The 16,223-nt window shown below is 58.4% G+C and overlaps 3 protein-coding genes and 1 long non-coding RNA gene across 4 annotated transcripts in view; 2 read left to right on the top strand and 2 right to left on the bottom strand.

The window, feature by feature from the left end:
* Positions 1-1,098: 1,098 nt before the first annotated feature.
* On the top strand, positions 1,099-6,305 carry FBXW9 (F-box and WD repeat domain containing 9). Its single transcript, XM_012641423.1, has 10 exons — positions 1,099-1,507; positions 2,861-3,000; positions 3,078-3,206; positions 4,309-4,421; positions 4,501-4,592; positions 5,416-5,564; positions 5,650-5,763; positions 5,893-5,982; positions 6,084-6,149; positions 6,231-6,305. The coding sequence occupies exons 1-10, from the start codon at positions 1,099-1,101 to the stop codon at positions 6,303-6,305; spliced, it is 1,377 nt and encodes a 458-aa protein (XP_012496877.1).
* Positions 6,306-7,180: 875 nt separating this feature from the next.
* On the bottom strand, positions 7,181-8,409 carry LOC105807915. The gene is made up of 3 exons (XR_001137354.1): positions 8,275-8,409; positions 7,356-7,448; positions 7,181-7,254 (listed from the first exon to the last, which is right to left on the bottom strand). It is a non-coding gene; the product is annotated as an uncharacterized LOC105807915 (long non-coding RNA).
* A 2,058-nt stretch (positions 8,410-10,467) lies between these two features.
* Positions 10,468-14,102, top strand: DHPS (deoxyhypusine synthase). Its single transcript, XM_012641420.1, has 9 exons — positions 10,468-10,790; positions 11,315-11,479; positions 11,709-11,830; positions 11,920-12,016; positions 12,106-12,192; positions 12,729-12,834; positions 12,915-13,018; positions 13,687-13,812; positions 13,891-14,102. The coding sequence occupies exons 1-9, from the start codon at positions 10,584-10,586 to the stop codon at positions 13,984-13,986; spliced, it is 1,110 nt and encodes a 369-aa protein (XP_012496874.1). The 5' UTR covers positions 10,468-10,583; the 3' UTR covers positions 13,987-14,102.
* Positions 13,995-16,223, bottom strand: part of WDR83 (WD repeat domain 83) — a 3,789-nt gene continuing 1,560 nt past the window's right edge. Inside the window, exons 6-9 of the mRNA XM_012641421.1 lie at positions 15,798-15,865; positions 15,593-15,701; positions 15,387-15,501; positions 13,995-14,297 (exon numbers count right to left, since the gene is read on the bottom strand). Of these exons, the coding sequence (XP_012496875.1) occupies positions 14,148-14,297; positions 15,387-15,501; positions 15,593-15,701; positions 15,798-15,865 (442 nt within the window). The 3' untranslated portion in view covers positions 13,995-14,147. The remainder of the gene's footprint in view (positions 14,298-15,386; positions 15,502-15,592; positions 15,702-15,797; positions 15,866-16,223) is intronic.

The raw sequence follows: 16,223 nt of genomic DNA, 5'->3' as shown, positions 1-16,223 counted from the left end.
TGTGCAGATGTCCTAAACAAGGTATGAGGGAGGCACATCTCACCCATGAGCATGAAAACCCAATCACTACGCCTACGAATTACAAAACGATCTGAGAATAAAATATTGTTGCAACCTTGGCATGGCCCAAGGATCACCTGCATCAACTTGGAAACCAATTAAAAAATGCTGACACCCCCCCAAGGTTCATTCAACAAATACCTACATTCTAATGAGAGGAACTAGACTAAGCAGCAGAACAGTGATAAGTCCCATGGAGAGAAATACAGCGGGAAGGCAGAGATGTTGCGGGGAAATGGTTAAAATTTTATGCAAGGTACCCTGGGAAGGCTTCTCTGAGAAAGTGATGTTGGAACAAACGTACGTATAAGAGTGTCAAGCAGAGAACAGGCAAGTGCTGCTCAGATGGATAGGTTAACTGCCTAGTTCTAAGCTGTGTCACCTGTAACAGGCGCCTACAGTAAGAGCCTTTTTTTTTTTCTTTTTGGTGAGAGGGTTAGTGTCTTGCTCTGTCGCCCAGGCGGGAGTGCAGTGGCGCCATCATAGCTCACTGCAACCTTAAGCTCCTGGGCTAAAGCGATCCTCCTGTCTCAGCCTCCCGAGTAGCTGGGACTACAGGTGTGTGCCACCATACCCCGCTATAATTTTTTTATTTTTTCTAGAGACGGGGTCTGGCTCTTGCTCAGGCTGGTCTCTAACTCCTGGCCTTACGCGATCCTCCCGGCCTTGGCTTCCCAAAGTGCCGGGATTACAGGCTTGAGCCACCCCGCCCGGCCAGAGTTGCGTTTTAAACTAAAGTCGGCTGCCCCTCTGCATCGACAGCACTACAGATGCTGCATTTTGGAACCTGATGTTCCAGGTTCCAAAACCTGGAACCCGAATCTGCATTTCCCAGGCTAAGGCCAAAGCAGTTGCAGCACGAGACCCCCTCGAGAGAGCCGGTCTTAAACGCTAAGCCAGTCTCCCCGCGGACGGCTCGCTTCCGGTCGGCGAAGTTGCGTCAGCAGGCAGCGCCGGAAGTGCCCTCGCGCTGCCTAGGAGACAGGACGCCGGGTTAGCAGCTGACAGGGCCGCGCCGGCCGCGCCCACCCGGTCGCCATGGAGCTGCCCGCAGAGCTGTACGACGATCCCCGAACCTGGGACGAAGACTCGGACCCGGAGCCGGAGCCTGACCCCGACGCGCAGGCCGAGGCCTACGTGGCCCGCGTGCTCAATCCGCCAAAACCCAGGCTGACGCCCCCGCGCGCCTCGCCGCTGTCCACGCCTGCCGCGTCCCCGAGCGCCCTGGAACCGCGGGCCACATCCAAGGTCTCGGCGGTGGGTGTTCCGGGCTTGCTGAGCCTTCCCCCGGAGCTGCTGCTGGAGATCTGCGCCTACCTGGACGCGCGCCTTGTGCTCCACGTTCTGCCGCGCGTGTGTCACGCGCTGCGCGACCTCGTGCGTGACCGTGTCACCTGGAGGTTACGCGCACAACGCCGCGTACGCGCGCCCTACCCAGTGGTGGAAGGTGCGCGCATCCGGGGGCCAGGGACGACCGCCCAGATCAGGCTTGGGGCGGGGGAGGGGGTACCTGGGCTACTCTGGGCACAGCCTCTGGAACAGGCTTCGTGGCTGGCCTGGCTCTGGCCGGAGGCTGAGGTCGCTACCGTGGTGCCAAAACCCCTGAGGACCTCTGGGTAGACCATGAGGCAGACACTTGGGGTCCTGAAGCTGTGAAAGCCCACCCTGGGGGCTGGAGTTCCTGAACCCAGGATTCAAAGGATCCTTAGGCTTCGGGGCTGGTGGTACCAAGCCGGTAACCCCAGGCTGTGGGGTTGACGCAGGCACTTGAAGTCTCAGGCTGTGGAATCTGCTTGGGGCTCAGAGGCTTGCCCAAGAATTCTCAGGCTCTGAGGTCTAGCCTGGAGGCTGAGGCAGCAAATGGTGTTGCCAAAGCCTCTAACCCCCTAGAGCCTTGACCTAGCTGAGGGTGAGGCAGGGGCTCAGGTTCCAGAGCCTGCAACCCTTGAACCATATTAGGGTTTAGGTATTGGGATCCCTGACACCAACAACCACAGATCCTCAAGCCCTGGGTCTAACCCCGCATCTTAGGCAGGGTTTGGTGGTCACTCCTCCTGTCCCTGAGTTGGTTGGTCCTGGGGGAAGAAGACAGCATGGGGACCTTGAGTTAATATTGCTGATCCTGAAATTGTTGGATGTGCAGGTCCTTGAGCCAACATGAGTAACAAGTTGATTGGTTGATTACGCTAACCTGGAAGCTTTGATTCTGCAGAGGGGCAGGGGGCCTGGATTGGTGATTTTCAAAGTGTTGCCGTCTGACACCCTGGGTCATACTCTCCCAAACAGCTTGATAAACATAGATGCTTCGGACCCACCTGCACCTGGAGCTTGGATTCTGCATCCTGACAAAGCTCCCTGGTTTACAGAGATTAGTCTGAGAAACATTCCCCTTGGTCTGGTTGAGATGGCTGAGGCAAGAAGGGTTAGTCATGAGACCCCAGCTCCTATGAGGGGCTGAGGCCGCATCTCAGTCAGAGGTAAAATAGGACCTCAACGTCCCAAGGCTGCTGTACCCCAGGCTTAGGTTGGGGGATGCAGCCTGGAAAGGTGTTCCTGAGGCCCCTGATTTCTGGAAATTGGAGTGAGGAATAGTCAATCCTAGATCTGCCTGGGAGATGGTTGGGCAGGTGGCCCCAAGGCCAGATTCTGGGTCTGCTTGGGGTTGGCTGAGGAATCCAGATGGGGTTCTGTCCAAGTCTGGTGTATGGCGGGCTCCCAGGAAGCCAGGGTTGGGCTCAGACAGCTGGTGTGGGTGGTAGGGTCCCTGCCCACTGGGGACCCTACTCATGGTGCCCCACAGAGGAGGACTTTGACTGGCCGGCAGCCTGCATTGAGCTGGAACAGCACCTGGCCCACTGGGCAGAGGATGGGCGCTGGGCCGAGTACTTCTGCCTGGCCGACGGGCACTTTGCGTCCATTGACTCAGTGCTGCTGCTCCAGGTGAGGCGAAGTCTGGTGGGGGCCAGGCAGGGGTGGGCCAAGGCGGCCCCAACAACATCACCTCCCTCCCTCCCCAGGGCGGGACACTATGTCTGTCGGGCTCCCGAGACCGCAACGTCAACCTGTGGGACCTGCGGCAGCTGGGGGCGGACCCCAGCCAGGTTCTGGTCAAAGCCTTGGGCACCCAGCCAAACAGCACCCACAAGGTGAGGGGTCAGGCAGGGGTAGGGGGTAAGAGGCCTGGGTAGCGTGCCTTGCCTAAAGGCCCAGGTTTTGCCACCAGACCTCATAGATTTGAATCTTGCTTTGCTATTGTTGGTGTACTTTGGGTGAGCTGTGTTACTTCTCTGTGCCTCAGTTTCTGCTTCTGCCCAGTGGGCAGTTAGAATGAGGATGAATGAGAGTATGTGTTAAGATCAAGCTTTGACACATAGTCGGTGCCCGAAAGATGTCAGGCATACCTTGAGAGGCCCAGCGCAGGGCAGTTACGAGGCTGCCTTGCGGATCAGCCAGCTCTGAGCATGGCTGTCGTCCCTAGAGAAGTGTCTGTGTAGGGACACCTCTGCCAGGCATTAAGGTGGTCCAGGCTGAGAGCTCACGCTTGGGGACAGGCTGCTGGGTTCAAATCCCCACTGTTACTTCCTGGCTGTGTGACCTTGAGTGAGAGACTCAAGCTCTCTGGACCCCAGTTTCCTCGTTTGTAAAACAGGATACACGACAGTACCCTTCTGAGAGGGTTTGGGGAGGGATGAGTCAGTCTGCATCTGGCACTCTGCATAGTAGCTGCTGAGGTGGGGGCTGTTTTTCTGCCCATTTTGCTGATGAATAAACTGAGGGAGGTGATGTGGTTTGCCCAGGTCATGGAGTGCAGGCTGCACTCTTGATCACACTGTCATGTGATTGAGGCAGACCACCACTGGTGCCGAGTGTCTGAAGTGAAGAACTTGAGTTAGAAATGTTACTGGGTGTGGCATCCCTGTCCTGGACTCTCATGTCAGACTGACCCACAGACCCAAAGTCTAATGTCACCTGGGTTCAGGCTTGCTCTGGGTTCTCGTGTCAGTTGTCTCCCTCTCTCCTCTGCCCCTTGATTTTTGTTATCTGTGAAATGGGGATGATCCCATGGAGCCAGAGTTGTGTGTTGTCCCACAGTGTCTATCACATTGGGTGTTAGGGAGGAAAAACTTTGTGGCTTCAGGTGAGTGTATTGACCTCTCTGAGCCACGACTGCAAAAACAGGAAGTCCCAGCTTTGCCCCTGTGGGCCGTGGTGGGGAGCCATGTGTGACTGCTGTGTCTGGTCCTGCAGGGCTGGGTGTGGTCGCTGGCGGCGCAGGACCACCATGTGTGCTCCGGCTCCTGGGACAGCACAGTGAAGCTCTGGGACATGGCGGCTGATGGACAGCAGTTTGGCGAGATAAAGTGTGAGGGGTCCAGGGGGCCTGGCGGAGTGGGGCCCTGCCTGGCCGCAGCCTGAGCCCTGTGGTCTGTGTGTCCCCAGGGCCAAGGCAGCCGTGCTGTGCCTGTCCTACCGGCCTGACATTCTGGTGACCGGCACCTACGACAAGAAGGTGACCGTCTACGACCCCAGAGGTAGGCCAGGGACCCCGGGGCCTGGGTTGGGAGAACAGGGCTGCCTGGGGTCTCCAGAGCTGTGCTGGGGAAGGAGGCACTGAGACCTTGTGGCCTGGCTTGAGCGACAGTCCCATGAGCAGATGCTAACCGCTGAGTGGCCGGTGCTGTGCTGGGGCAACAGAGACGACTGGGGCAGGGGGTTCAGAGGAAGCCTGGTAGCCTCCAGGGTTGAGTTAGAATCCTGCCTTTCCCACTTCCGAGCTGTGCAGCCCCAGGCCAGCTTGAACCTCAGTTTCCCCATCTGTGAAATCCAAATAATAACAACACTTCAGCCCCACGGGCTTAATGGGAGGAAATGACAATAAGACACCAGTGGATAAGTTAGTTAGTTTACATAAAACACCTAGAACAAACACTGCCTGGCACAGAAGTCTTTTCTGTTTGTTTCTTTTTCGTTCTTATTTTGTTTAATTGAAGGGCCAGTGCGCCTTGTCCAGGCCAAGCCGGAGTGGGGTTGCGGGGTGGGGCGCGTCTCAGGCCCACCTGCAGGCAGAGGGGGTTGGCGCTGAGACTGCCCTGGTCGGCTCTGTGCTGAGCAGGGTAGGTGGAATTGGAGGAGGGAGATGGGACAGGGGACAGGGAGGGGCAGAGGCCTGGGGGTCCTGGGACGGTCCAGATTTAGCTGGAACAGGAGAGGAGAGATGGTCGCTTGCAGGGTAGGGGACAGAGCAGACCGAGGGTTTTGCCAGGGAGGAGAGAGGCCCGGGATGCTTGGGTGGGCTGGGGAGGGCCTCTGAGGGGCTCTGATGTGCCCCCTCCTCCCGGCCCATCGCCCACGAAGCCGGCCCTGCCCTGCTGAAGAGCCGGCGGCTGCACTCCAGCGCTGTGCTGGCACTGCTGGCGGACGACCGGCACATCATCTCGGGCAGCGAGGACCACACCCTTGTGGTGTTCGACCGCCGAGCCAACAGCGTCCTGCAGCGGCTGCAGGTGGGCCCCCCAGGGGCCTGGAGGGACCAGGGCTGCAGCTGGCCTGGCCTGGCCTGAGCTGCCCTGTCCCTTGTCCCTCCCACAGCTGGACTCCTACCTGCTCTGCATGTCCTACCAGGAGCCCCAGCTCTGGGCTGGTGACAACCAGGGCCTGCTGCACGTCTTCGCCAACCGCAATGGCTGCTTCCAGCTAGTCCGGGTCTGCAGGGCCCTTGCCCATACCCGTCCCTCCCCCAGGCCTCCTTCCTTGCCCCTGAGCCCCCCGTGGTGTGGAGGGCTGGCCTTGGGTGAGCCTCACCTGAGTGTCATCCTTCCTGCCCTCCCGCAGTCCTTCGACGTGGGCCACAGGTCTCATATCACAGGGATCAAACACTCGCTGGGGACCTTGTACACCACATCCACTGACAAGACCATCCGGGTGAGGCTCCTGCCCAGCTTGTGCCTGGGGGACAGTCCCCATCTCCCACCTCCATGGGCCAGGGTCATGCCCCTTGACCTTTGCCCATTGCCCCCCACCAGGTGCACGTGCCCACAGACCCACCAAGGACCATCTGCATTCGAAACCACCACAACGTGCTGAATGGGGTAAGGCCCTGGCCTGCGTGCCCAGCCCTGCCCGCCCAGAACGCTGCCCTCCGAACTCCCTACGTCCCTGTGCCCTCCCAGGTCTGTGCCGAGGGCAACTTGGTGGTGGCTGCCTCTGGGGGCCTGTCGCTGGAGGTCTGGAGACTGCAGGCCTGAGCAGGTGGACGGGGATGTGGATGTGGACACTGCCAGCCGGCAGGCTGGGCCTCCGCCACTGTTCTCCGGGGACCTTCCTGTGTTGGTGCTGCCTCTGCTCCCGCCCCACAGGCCCAGGGCACAAAGAGTCCAGGCCATGGTTGGGTGGGGGTCCCTGCGCTGGGCCCCGTGCCCACGGAGGTGAAGTTGGGGTTCTGGCCCACCTAGGGAGCTGCTTTCCCCCCTGGGGCCCCGGTTTTATGATTTGGACGCCCCGCTCTCTGTGGGGAGCAAAGGAGAAATAAACCCGACTGACGTGTTGGTGCTCAGGCCTGGAGTGTGAGTGTGGTGTGGCCGCCCGGGGCCCTGTCCGCGCCTGCCTGGTGCTGGGGCGCTGCAGGCGGGTACGGGGGTGGGCGGGGGGGACGGTGTGGCAGGGCTGGGTGCATGTGTCAGTCACTGATGTGTGTGTGTGTGTGTTTGAAGAAGAGTCCAGTGGACCATGGGCACCTGTGTCTGTGACATTGCCTCTGTGTGTGTGACATGTGGCGCGTGTGGGTGTGTAGATTATAACTCGAACCCTGGACATGAGTCCGTACAGTGGGAGTGGGCATCTGCTCAGGAGACCCCGTGGGTGTGGGGGAGGGTGGGAGGCTCCAGGGTGTGTGTGCTGCTGTGGCTGTGACCCTGGGGGTAGACCCTGTCCCCTGCAAGCCCTCAGTGCCAACCCCTCTCCCCAGCGTCCACATCTCAGCCCTGCCCAGCCACATCCTGGGGAGCGTTCACTTCATGTTTATTGAGGGCCCCTGGTTTGCGGGGGCCACAGGGTAACACTGTTGTGGGGTCATAGGATGGCACAGGGCTTCTTCTCCTTGAAGGGGTTGGTGGCGGCCGGGATGCCCACGAGGAAGGGGTCACTCTTGGCCTGCTCCGTGCAGAACTGCAGCAGGTCGGTGGCCGCCTTGGACACCTGCGGACCAAGCCACTCAGCCAGACCTGGGTGTGCGCCTGCCCCCCAGCCCACGCATGCTTGCCTCCTCTCCCCACCACCTGTGCCGCCCTGACCTTCACCTTCACGCGGTCGATGCCTGCCTCCATCCGCAGCTGCTCCACTGTCCGGCGGGCCTGCCCAATGTCACTGCCAACAGCCACCTTGCTGGACATCTGGGGAAGAGCGGGTAGGATTGTGGGCAGCGGGCCCAAACCCAGATCTGTAGGGGAGCCTAGGGCTGCCTCAGGGTCCCTGCACCTCCCCACGTGTCCCCTGGGGGCTGCAGGATGGGGGTGGCTGTTCCCAGGCCTGTCAGGCCCACGTACCTTGGCTGAGGACTCTGGCCGAAGCCACCTGGCTGCCTGGTCCTCCAGCGGCCGCCCTGCTCTGGCTCCCTCCTCTATGCCGCGGGCCTCCCCAACTCCCTCTTCTTCCTCCCCAGTCCTGCAGAGACTTTGAAGCCAGGATGCTCATGGAGTGAAATGTCACCAGTGGTGGCAGCAGCAGCAGCTGCCTCAGCCAAGGGGGTTCCTGCCCCAGCAGGTCCTGTGGGCTGTCCTAGTCACATGGCACCTGGGTCCTAATGGGCTAGGCGGTTTGTCTGGGGGAGTGAAGAGGCCCTGGCCTCTCTCTGACCTGCTGGGTCCCCTGCTGACTGGCCCAACACCCTTCCTTTGCCAGCCTCTGCCACTCCCGACATGCAGTGTGTGCCCGCGCTCGGGCACAGCTGGCCCCTCCTCCTGTCTGCACTGCCTGGAATCTCTCCTGCAGAGGAGACTCGATCCACTCGCTGATGCTGATGGCTTCCTCTGCCCCAAGACCTTCTGCCCCCAGATAAAGTTCACCACTCTGCACCAAGTGCTCAGGCCCAAATCTCCTACTCCTTCATTCTATCTCAAGTGCCATCAGATCAGCCTTCAAATTAGATTCTCAAAGGGGTCACTTCTGTCACCACTCATACCCCCATCTTGGCCCACCTGGACCAGTGCAGTCACCTACCTATGCCCTGGTCACCAGCTTCTCCCTTGGATCATCATGACAGCTTTCTGTTCGTTCGTTCATTCATTTATTCATTCAGCACTGTATGAGTCAGCTTAGGCCACACAACAAAATACCACCGACTGAGTGGCTTAAACAACAGAAATTTATTTTCTCACAGTTCTGGAGGCTGGAAATCCAAGATCGAGGTGTTAGCAGGTTTGGTTTCTTCTGAGGCTTCTCTTCTTGGCTTGTAAATGGTGGCCTTCTTGCCGCGTCCTCACATGGCCTTTCCTCTGTGTACCGGCATCCCTGTTTCTTTGCGTCCAAATTTCTTCTTATAAGGACACCAGTCAGATTGGATTAGGACCCACCCCGATGACCTTGCTTTAACTTTGTATTTCTTTAAAGACCCTGTCTCGAAATACAATCCCATTCTGAGGTGCTGGGAGTTAGAGCTTCAAGATACAAATTTTAGGGGGGATCAAGTGTTATTTGCCGAGATTCTAATATGTGCCAGCACTATGCAAAACCCTGCTCTCACAGAGCTGCCATTCTATCAGGGAGGGACAGACAACAGCCAACAAAATGTACACAGTGAGAGAATACATTTGAAAGAGACTATTACGAAAGAAGAATAAAATCAAGGTAAATAAGAGAAGGGTGCTCAGAGCAGTCCTGTCAGAGGAGGTGACATTTGAGCTGAGGCCCAAAGGAAGAGAAGGAACTGGGGAAGGGGGTGCTCCAGGCAGGAGCAGCAGATACATGGGCTGTTGGTGGGGAGAGAGCTTGGTGGGTTCCAAGAACAGCAAAATGGTCCGTGTAGCTGGAGGGGTGTGAGGGAGGTCAGCAGGCGCCCTTGAAGGCTTCTACTCCAAGGGGAAAGCCACGTTAGAGGGTTTTAACAATGTGTTGATTTATGTTTAGAGCTCTTTGGCCTCAGCTGGGAGGTGAATTGGAGGGGAGGGAACCCAGATGGAGACCATGGGGAGGAAGCAAACACCTGGATTTGGGACCTATTTTATACATAGAGGTTGGTGAACATGTTGATGAATGGACGTGGGGTGTGAAAGAAGGGGAGACGTCAAGCTCAACTCCCCAGGTTTTAGCCTAGTAGATGAGTGGAGGACGGGGCCATTTGCTGAGATGCAGAAGGATCAGGGTTAGGTGGAGAGGGGACGGACGGAGTGACTTTGAGATCCAAGTGGGGACATCAAGGATGTCAAGGAAGATATTCCGTTCCTCCAATAACATAGGCTTATTTCCAGCCTGAGGACCTTTGCACCAGCTGTTCTCTCCCCCCTGTGCAGGGAGTGGCCTCCTTCCCCCATCTTCACATACGGGGACTTTCTCTGTCTTCTGGCTTTGGCTCAAATCTCACCTCCCCAGTCACCTGTCCCTCCAACTAAAGCCACCAACTCCTCCACCCCAGCCTAGACTCTTGAATCATCCTGTTTAAATCCTGAATAGCACTTACCACTGTTAACTTTCTATCTTCCCAATCAGACCGTGGGCTCCAGGAGGGCAGGGTCCACGTCTTGGTCTTACTCATCGCTACATCCTCAGGGCCTAGCAGAGCCCAATATACAGTAAAGACTTCATAAGTTGTAGAGAGAGTGAACAAAAAGGACCCCACTGGACTCTGTGCACTGTTAGGAGGATGCGTCTGAGATACAGACGCCACCGAGGGTCTCAAAGTCTTGCTGGGGGAAAAAGACGTGTCAGCCCAGGATCCCAAAGGAAGCCCCTGAGCCAGTGGAAGGTCAGGGAAGGCTTCCCAGAGAAGGTGGCAGCTACAGCTGCACAGAAAGGAAGAACAGAAGGTTATGCAGCCTGCGGAGGCTCTGGACACTGGCGAGAGCACGAACAGGGCTCACTATCCCATTACACAAGAGAGGCTCAGAGAGGCTGGAACTGTGACTCTACCTGGTGACCTAAATCCTGTCAAGGGCGACGCCTAAGAAGCCATCCTCTCGTCTCGAAGGGACAGAAACGAATTGCCAAGCGCCGCGCAAGGCGGTGGGTCTCCAGCAGGCGGCATTAAAATGAGAATCTTCGTTCCAGTGAAGCTGAGAACACGCGAAAAGGACTAGCGGCTTTTCGCGGCTTCCGTATTACGGAACACATGCGCAAAGATGGCCGCGTCCTGAGCTACGAGCGCCACAGAGAGTCATGTGACTGAGCCACTTCCGGCCTTTTCCCCCGTGCTTTCTCTCGAGCCCTACTTCCTGTGCTGTAGCAGAGACGCGCGTGTTGGGGGCTTAACACGTTCCGAGGCCGCCATAGGCCCGGCCTAGGGCGGCTTTGACTTGAGAGCCAGCCTCAGGCGCATGGAGGGTTTCCCGGAGGGGGAGGCGCCCGCGGCGGCGCTGGCCGCCGTGCTAAAGCACAGCTCGGCGTTGCCGCCTGAGAGCGCCCAGGTTCGGGGCTACGACTTCAACCGCGGCGTGGATTACCGCGCACTGCTGGAAGCCTTCGGCACCACGGGCTTCCAAGCAACCAACTTCGGGCGCGCGGTGCAGCAAGTCAACGCCATGGTGAGGCTTGGGGCGGGACTTCCAGGGCCGGGGGCGGGGCCTCTAGAAGGTCCAGTTCGGAACTTGGAGGAGGCGTGTCCTTCGCCGAGGTGGCCCAATAGTTGGGGAGAAGCGGGGCTTAGCCTGGGCAGGAGTATCCGTGCCGAGACGGAGACTTTGCCTCCAGTTGTTAAATCCTAGTACAACAGGAGGGGGTGGGGCCTTTTTCTACGCAGGGGCGGGTTCTAGGTAAATTTAGTGTTATGGAATGGGCGGGGCCTGGACTTGGATTTGCTTTTCCCAGCAGGGAAGGGAACCGGGCCTGAAAAGGAGATAACACTCTGATTCCTAAAGGGGGGCGAAGCCAGAACGTGTGCCCTGAGATTTGGTCTGCACAGGGGATGTTCCCTGGTCCCTAGTAGAAGTGGTCCTGTATCCCTGAGTGGGCAAGGCCTGGGGGTGGAATTTGACTCTGAAACCCACCTGGGGTCCTTGGGCTCGGGTTTGGGGACCGGTGCTTAGCTAGACCCGGCCCTTACACCCAGATCGAGAAGAAGCTGGAGCCGTTGTCGCAGGATGAAGACCAGCATGCAGACCTGACCCAGAGCCGACGCCCACTCACTGGCTGCACCATTTTCCTGGGATATACATCCAACCTCATCAGTTCAGGCATCCGTGAGACCATTCGCTACCTCGTGCAGCACAACATGGTGGGGACCCGGTGGGGCTGTGGCCTTGGCCTCTCTGGGTCAATGGTCAATGCAGTTATTGATCATTTAAGGGAGATGGGTATGTTTTACGCAGAGGGACAGAATCGAGTTTTGTTTTGCAGCAGAACAACCCCCCAGGGTCAATGAATGAGGCTGAGGTTAGAAGTGCTGCCCAGAATGAGGGCAGGGCCTCCCTTCTTGGGCCAACCTTGCTGCCTTGTGGCTGCAGGTGGACGTATTGGTGACCACGGCTGGAGGTGTGGAGGAGGATCTCATCAAGTGCCTGGCGCCCACATACCTGGGCGAGTTCAGCCTCAGGGGGAAGGAGCTCCGGGAGAATGGGATCAACAGGTGAGAACGCTGAGTGGTACTAGGCAGGGGAGCTGGGCCCAGGGTCTTGGGTCCTGATGCCCACATGCCCACATGCCTCCTGACCACAGGATTGGGAACCTACTAGTGCCCAATGACAATTACTGCAAGTTTGAGGACTGGCTGATGCCCATTCTGGACCAGATGGTGCTGGAGCAGAACACAGAGGTAGGGCTGGAGTGACCCAGAGGGGCCAGTGTGGTGGGAATCAGGGCAGGGGTGGGGTGCTCTGGCTGAAGCTGATGGCCTCCTCCTAGGGTGTGAAGTGGACACCTTCCAAGATGATTGCCCGGCTGGGCAAGGAGATCAACAATCCAGAGTCGGTGTATTACTGGGCCCAGAAGGTGAGGGGCTGGGTGGGGGCAGAGTTGCCAGGCTCTGGCATGTGTTACCTTGTTTCACCTGCACAGCCACCTGGAGAGTCACTCCTGTCACTGTCAGCATCCCCACTCTTAGACGGGGCACCTTAAACACTAGGTAATCTGTCTGAGGTCACACACATACTGAGGGAGGATCTTGGTATCCTAGTGCTACTCCTAGACCAGGAGGAGTGGGGTGGCACTTAGCAACTCCCCTGGGGCCTGGCTCAGAGTCCCATGCTCCCCAGAGGCTGTGAAGTCCAACAGTCTGAAAAATAACAACGGCTACCACTCTTTATGTGCCAGGCCACATCCTAAGTATTGTGTGTGGGTCTCCGCACATACGCCTCCCCGTCCGTGAGAGTGTTACTGTTATCCTTATTTTACAGTGGAGCAAACAGGCCCAGAGAAATGAAAAGGCCCACAATCAGAGAGGGAGGAAGGGATGCAACTGGGATGGGGACCAAGCTGTCCCCAGCAGGCTCTGAGCTCCAGCTGCTGTCCCGTCCTGTCCTCTCCAGAACCACATCCCCGTGTTGAGCCCAGCACTTACAGATGGCTCGCTGGGCGACATGATCTTCTTCCATTCCTACAAGAACCCAGGCCTGGTCCTGGACATCGTTGAGGGTGAGGCGCTGGGGCCACAGGAGCGGGACGGAGGGCCATCTGAGCCCAAGGCCTGAGCACAGCCGTCTCTCTTCCCCCAGACCTGAGGCTCATCAACACCCAGGCCATCTTCGCCAAGCGCTCGGGGATGATCATCCTGGGCGGGGGTGTGGTCAAGCACCACATCGCCAACGCCAACCTCATGGTGAGTGGGGTGGCATGTGTGTGCTGGGCCTGGGCTGCATGCTGGGGAGACAGCCAGCAGACGAGTGACATGCATGTCGGGTGGCAGTAATTGCCATGGAGAAAAGTAAGGCTGGATGAGGGTGTTCAGGGAGGCTTCTGGGAAATGTGACCTGTGAGCAGAGGCTTTTGGGAGGTGCCTCGTCTGAGCCATGATGGCTGTCACTGGGGAGAATTCCTGGGGAAGAGAACAGCCAGTGCAAAGTCAAGGAACAGCTGGGAGCTTGGTGAGGGGGACAGCGGGGGTGCTGAGGGCCGGGAGGTGATATAGCACAGTCTTGCCAGGCCGCAGGGCAGCCTTTGGCTTTTGCTCCAAGGGAAGTGAGAGAGGACCTGCACCAGGGCTTTGCAGAAGTGGGCAGGTGGTTGGCTTTGGAGGTCATCTGAAGATAACAGCTGGTAATGGCTCCTGCTGTGTAGGTGGGGGAGGGTTGCTGAGACCTAGCGGGTAGGTCTAGGCAAGTCTGCCTGGCAACCCCCGTGACCCCAGGCACCTCCCTGGAGTAAGGGGCTGCCAGGGGCTGCCTGCATCTGGGACACAACCCTTAGCCTCTTTGGCTATGGTATCCTGCCTGTGTGTCCCTGTCTCCTGCCACCAGCTGACCAGGTCTACCCTGCCCCTCCCCACAGCGCAACGGAGCCGACTATGCTGTCTACATCAACACGGCCCAGGAGTTTGATGGCTCTGACTCGGGCGCCCGGCCAGATGAGGCTGTCTCTTGGGGCAAGATCCGGATGGATGCACAGCCTGTGAAGGTAAGGGCTGGCCAGGTGGGAGCAAGTCTCCCCTGCCGTGGCCATTGGCCCCACGCCTCACCCAGGTCCCCTCCGTAGGTCTATGCTGATGCCTCCCTGGTCTTCCCCCTGCTCGTGGCTGAAACCTTTGCCCAGAAGGTGGATGCCTTCACGCCCGAGAAGAACGAGGACTGATTGGCTGTGGCCTCAGGGAGGCCTCGCCCCAGCCTCTATTTATTAGTTTGTAGACCAAACCCCCATGTCCGCCTTGGACAGCAGTGTATCTATAATAAATGGTGTCGTGGTCCTTCTGAGTCCGTGCGTTGGTCCTTGGTCCTGGTGGTGGGTCCCTGGCTTCAGCCTTCTCCTCCCTCTGCCTCGTAAGCCTCCTCTCGCCAGCAATGGACGCTGCCCCCCACGGCAGTGAGCAGGCAGGGCTCCGTGGGGTGGTAGGCCAGCGACTGCACCACACCGCGACCCACAGGCAGGGCCAGTGCCAGGGAACCCTGTGGAGCAAGGGGTGGGGAGTGGTCATTGGTGGCCAGGCTGTCCCCAGCTCCCAAGTTCCCTGGGTATCCTCATGCCCTAGGTCACCTCTCCCTGGACCTTCAGCCACCTGCCTCTAATTGCCTCCTGGACACTGCAAACCTAATCTGCCACCAACTGAGCCCCTCGGGAAATCCATCCTTCCAGGTGCTTGGGCCAAATGTCTTGGGAGTCTTTCTTTCGCAACTCGCATCTCCTTATCAGTAAATCCTCTTGGCTCTGCCTCTGGATGGTGTCCAGAGACTGCCAATTCTCCACCTTCTCAGCTGCCACCCTGCTCTGAGCATGTCTTGCTCCCAGCTTCCCTGTTCCTGGTCACTGGCTGGGCGCCACCCTGCCCACTAAGCACCCGCCAGTCACAGCACAGTGTAGACAGTTCCCCTCAAGCAAACCATGTTTCCTCTTTCCACTGAAAATGTTCCTTCGGTGTCCTCCCTCCAGGGCAACTCCCAGTCTGTCTTAGTTCCTGGAGTGACAGCTTGTCCCTGAAGTCTCCAGGGTCTCCCAGTTCCCTCCATCCTCTTAAGAGGACTTAGTTTCCCTGGCCAAGTGCCAACGTCTCCTTCCCTGAGGCTCCCCAGCCCCGACCCCACTAAGCCAGGACAGTCTATTCCCAGCCTCACTCCTCCGCCAGGCTGGCACACATTGAGGACATGAGGCATGAGGGTTCAGCGGGGCTTGAAACCATGAAGGGGAATGCTCAGATGCAGCTCAGGTTTCCTGAACAACACCGTCTCATCCAAGGTCAGACACCACCATCGGCTACCCCCTGGTTGGTGCCAGTGGCCCTGCTTGGCATCTGCGGCCCTGCCTGCCCTGGCTCTTGCTGCTGCTGCCAGCCTATAATGTTTGCACAGGTCATACCTCTACACTTTAGCACATGCTGTTCCCTTTGCCGCGAATGCCCTTTTTTCCTTGTCCTCTCCTCCAAGATCCCAGCTCGAATACCTAACATCACTGTCCTTTTCAGGCCCTCCAGTGACTGAGGTAAGGATGAGGCTGGGACGGGGTAGGTGCCCAGGTATTCAGTGGGATTGGGGGTGACTCACCTCCACCAGGTCCCAGAAGAACACCTTCCCGTCCTCAGAGCAGCTGACCACGTGCGTGTCGCGCTCACTCAGGCAGCAGTCCAGTTTGTACTCCTGGTTCTTATGGCCTGTGTACCTGGGAGTGGGTGGGATCAGGGGGCTTGGTCCTCATGGTAAGGGGGGCACAGGGGTGGGGGAAGTGGGGAAGCATGACCTTAAGGACTCACTCGCCCAGCAGCTCCCCTGTATCTTTGTCTAGAAGCCGCAGTGTGGAGTCCAGGCTGGACACGAGGGTGCACTGCCCGTCCCGGCTGAAGCAGGTGCAGGTGATGGGGCCTAGAGGAAGGGGAGGGGCAGGCAGGTAGGTAGGTGGAGTGTCCCTGGCAGTACCCCCATCTTCCCTGCCTGCCCCACAGTCGCAGCCACACTCACTGCCCACGTAGTCTGAGAAGAGCTGTCCCATTCTCAGGTCATAGCGCCTCACTCGGCCATCCACAGAGCTGCAGGAGAGGAGGGTGGATGGAGCCAAAACCTTGACTGGGGGTGGCTCCATGGCTTCAGGTGGCTTTGGTGTCCCTGTGCCCTCCCACCCTGCTGGGCCTGTTCTTCCTGTGCATACAAGTGGACTTCTGAGGCACTAGCTTTGAGGCTCAGGCCCAGGGTCCAATCACCCCATTGTTTCCAAGATCCACAGCTCCTGTTCCAAACCCCCCGCAGTCCTTCTGGAGTCCCTTTTCCTGCACTCTCCAGCTCTTCCTCCACAGTAATCCCAGAATCCCACCACTTACCCACCTCCCCCAATCAGCACCAGCACCTGCCCTGGCCCCCACAGCCACCAGAGGGAGCACTTTTCAAAGT

Source organism: Propithecus coquereli, unplaced genomic scaffold (genome assembly GCF_000956105.1).
Source record: "Propithecus coquereli isolate 6110/MARCELLA unplaced genomic scaffold, Pcoq_1.0 Scaffold164, whole genome shotgun sequence".
In the NCBI taxonomy this organism is placed as follows: Eukaryota; Metazoa; Chordata; class Mammalia; order Primates; family Indriidae; genus Propithecus; species Propithecus coquereli.
Note: the sequence above shows the minus strand (reverse complement) of the source record. Positions and strands in the feature narration are given on the sequence as shown.